At 36.8% G+C, this 1,938-nt stretch overlaps 1 protein-coding gene across 1 annotated transcript; it reads left to right on the top strand.

The window, feature by feature from the left end:
- Positions 1-239: 239 nt before the first annotated feature.
- SARC_15050 (hypothetical protein) lies at positions 240-1,880 on the top strand (the record flags this gene model as incomplete). The annotated part of the gene is made up of 3 exons (XM_014290817.1): positions 240-368; positions 1,214-1,278; positions 1,784-1,880. 3 exons carry the CDS (start codon positions 240-242, stop codon positions 1,878-1,880), a joined length of 291 nt encoding a protein of 96 aa, XP_014146292.1.
- Positions 1,881-1,938: the final 58 nt, after the last annotated feature.

The following is a 1,938-nucleotide window of genomic DNA, read 5'->3' on the forward strand; positions in this document are numbered from 1 at the left end:
TACAGTATACATATTAAGTTTTTATTATTATTAAGATTACTGATATTTTTGTTTTTATTTTTGCTATTTATTTTATTCTAATAGTTATATATTTTCTAGTTCATTGTTTTACAGTCATACCTGGATTCATTCTCTCTGACGTGCGGTATACTTGCGGGCTAACACGAGGCTTCACTTTATTTCCTCCCAGTGATGAGTCTGATGTCGACCCTCGGCCTTCTCTCAGGACTTCCCTGGGGATGAATATCCGATCACACGATGTGGATGGTATTGCAGCCTCGAAAGGGTTTGCACAGTTCGGTACTACACAACCAACGAATGGAAATAGCGTCGCTTATACTCGTAGCAATCGCCCACGGGCATCGGAGGTATGTGGCATGTACGGACATAGGGTTTGTCTAGATTATACGAACTAGTGTTTGCGTATACGAGCGTGTATATGCGTATATGCGTATATATATATATATATTTGTGAGTGTGTGTGTGTGTGTGTGTGTGTGTGCGTATATATATATATATATACACTTATATTTATATGTACATATATTTATATATACATATATATATGTATGTATGTATGTATATATGTATATATATATTCATGTATGTATATACCGTTGGAATATATTCTACTAAACGGCTCGCAGATATGAGTGATTGTAGCGGCCCTGCACATACTCTGATAGCTCAACACTACACGGCCCAGAAACTACAGGCCTATCTATAGCATTCAAGGCAATCACCCACGGCATATACCGGATGTCCCAATGCGTGTGAGTGTATGACGTTCTATGTGTGTGTGAATATAGGCGCATGGTTACGATCAACTTTGCTTATGCTAATATACATGTATAATATACATGTACCTGTGATGTGTATGCCTCCTCGTACATGTACTGAGGGGTTACCAGTATGGTGTGCACTGTCTGTCTGGCATCCGCTCGCCTTTCGTATCAATCGGCCCCGCCCTAAAACCATGGTCAACAGGGCTGCAGGGCTTAAAGTGCATCAATGTGCGTATAAAACTCACGAGTACTTACTTGATTGGCACAATCTTCTTGGGGTTTAGGGTTTTATCTCATCTATTGTTCTTTCCGTATGCCCTATTCCTTCCCTTGTATATTTATACTTTCTGTATTGACATCTTCTATGTTTTTTTTCATGTTTTTTTTCTCGTTTTTTTTCTTGTTTTTCTCGTGTATTTGCACGGCAGATGTATGCCAGTTCTGCACAGCAGTACGGAACATCGAACGCCGCAACCCGTCCAGAGCCACACATGTAAGTCAATGGCGTGCATACATATACATTTGTCAACAGAAATAAACTCATGACATTATGCACATGCAAGTCACTGGCTTGCATACATATACATTTGTCAACAGAAATACACTCATGACATTATACACATGCAAGTCACTGGCATGCATACATATACATTTTTCAACAGAAATAAACTCATGACATTATGCACATGCAAGTCACTGGCTTGCATACATATACATTTGTCAACAGAAATAATCTCATGACATTATACACATGGAAGTCTCTGGCTTGCATACATATAGAATTGTCAACAGAAATAAACTCTTGATATTATATACATGTATATATTTCTATTTCTATTTCTATTTCTATTTCTATTTCTATTTCTATATCTATATCTATATCTATATCTATATCTATATCTATATTTATATCTATATATATATATATATATTCATATATATATATATATATATATACATATGTCTCAAATCCTTAAAAAAAAATCTTGCGAATACAGGGAGAGCTGGGAACAGCGCTTAGCTGAAATTAGGAGAGCCAGAGAGGAACGAGGACCAGGTAATCTATGCTTCATTCTTAAACGGTTCAATATCTAAATTGCGGCACAGACTTCTCAAAGATTGGATCTCGATTCAATTTTACAGTGCCATACGA

Source organism: Sphaeroforma arctica, assembly GCF_001186125.1.
Source record: "Sphaeroforma arctica JP610 unplaced genomic scaffold supercont1.5534, whole genome shotgun sequence".
Lineage (NCBI taxonomy): Eukaryota > Ichthyosporea > Ichthyophonida > Sphaeroforma > Sphaeroforma arctica.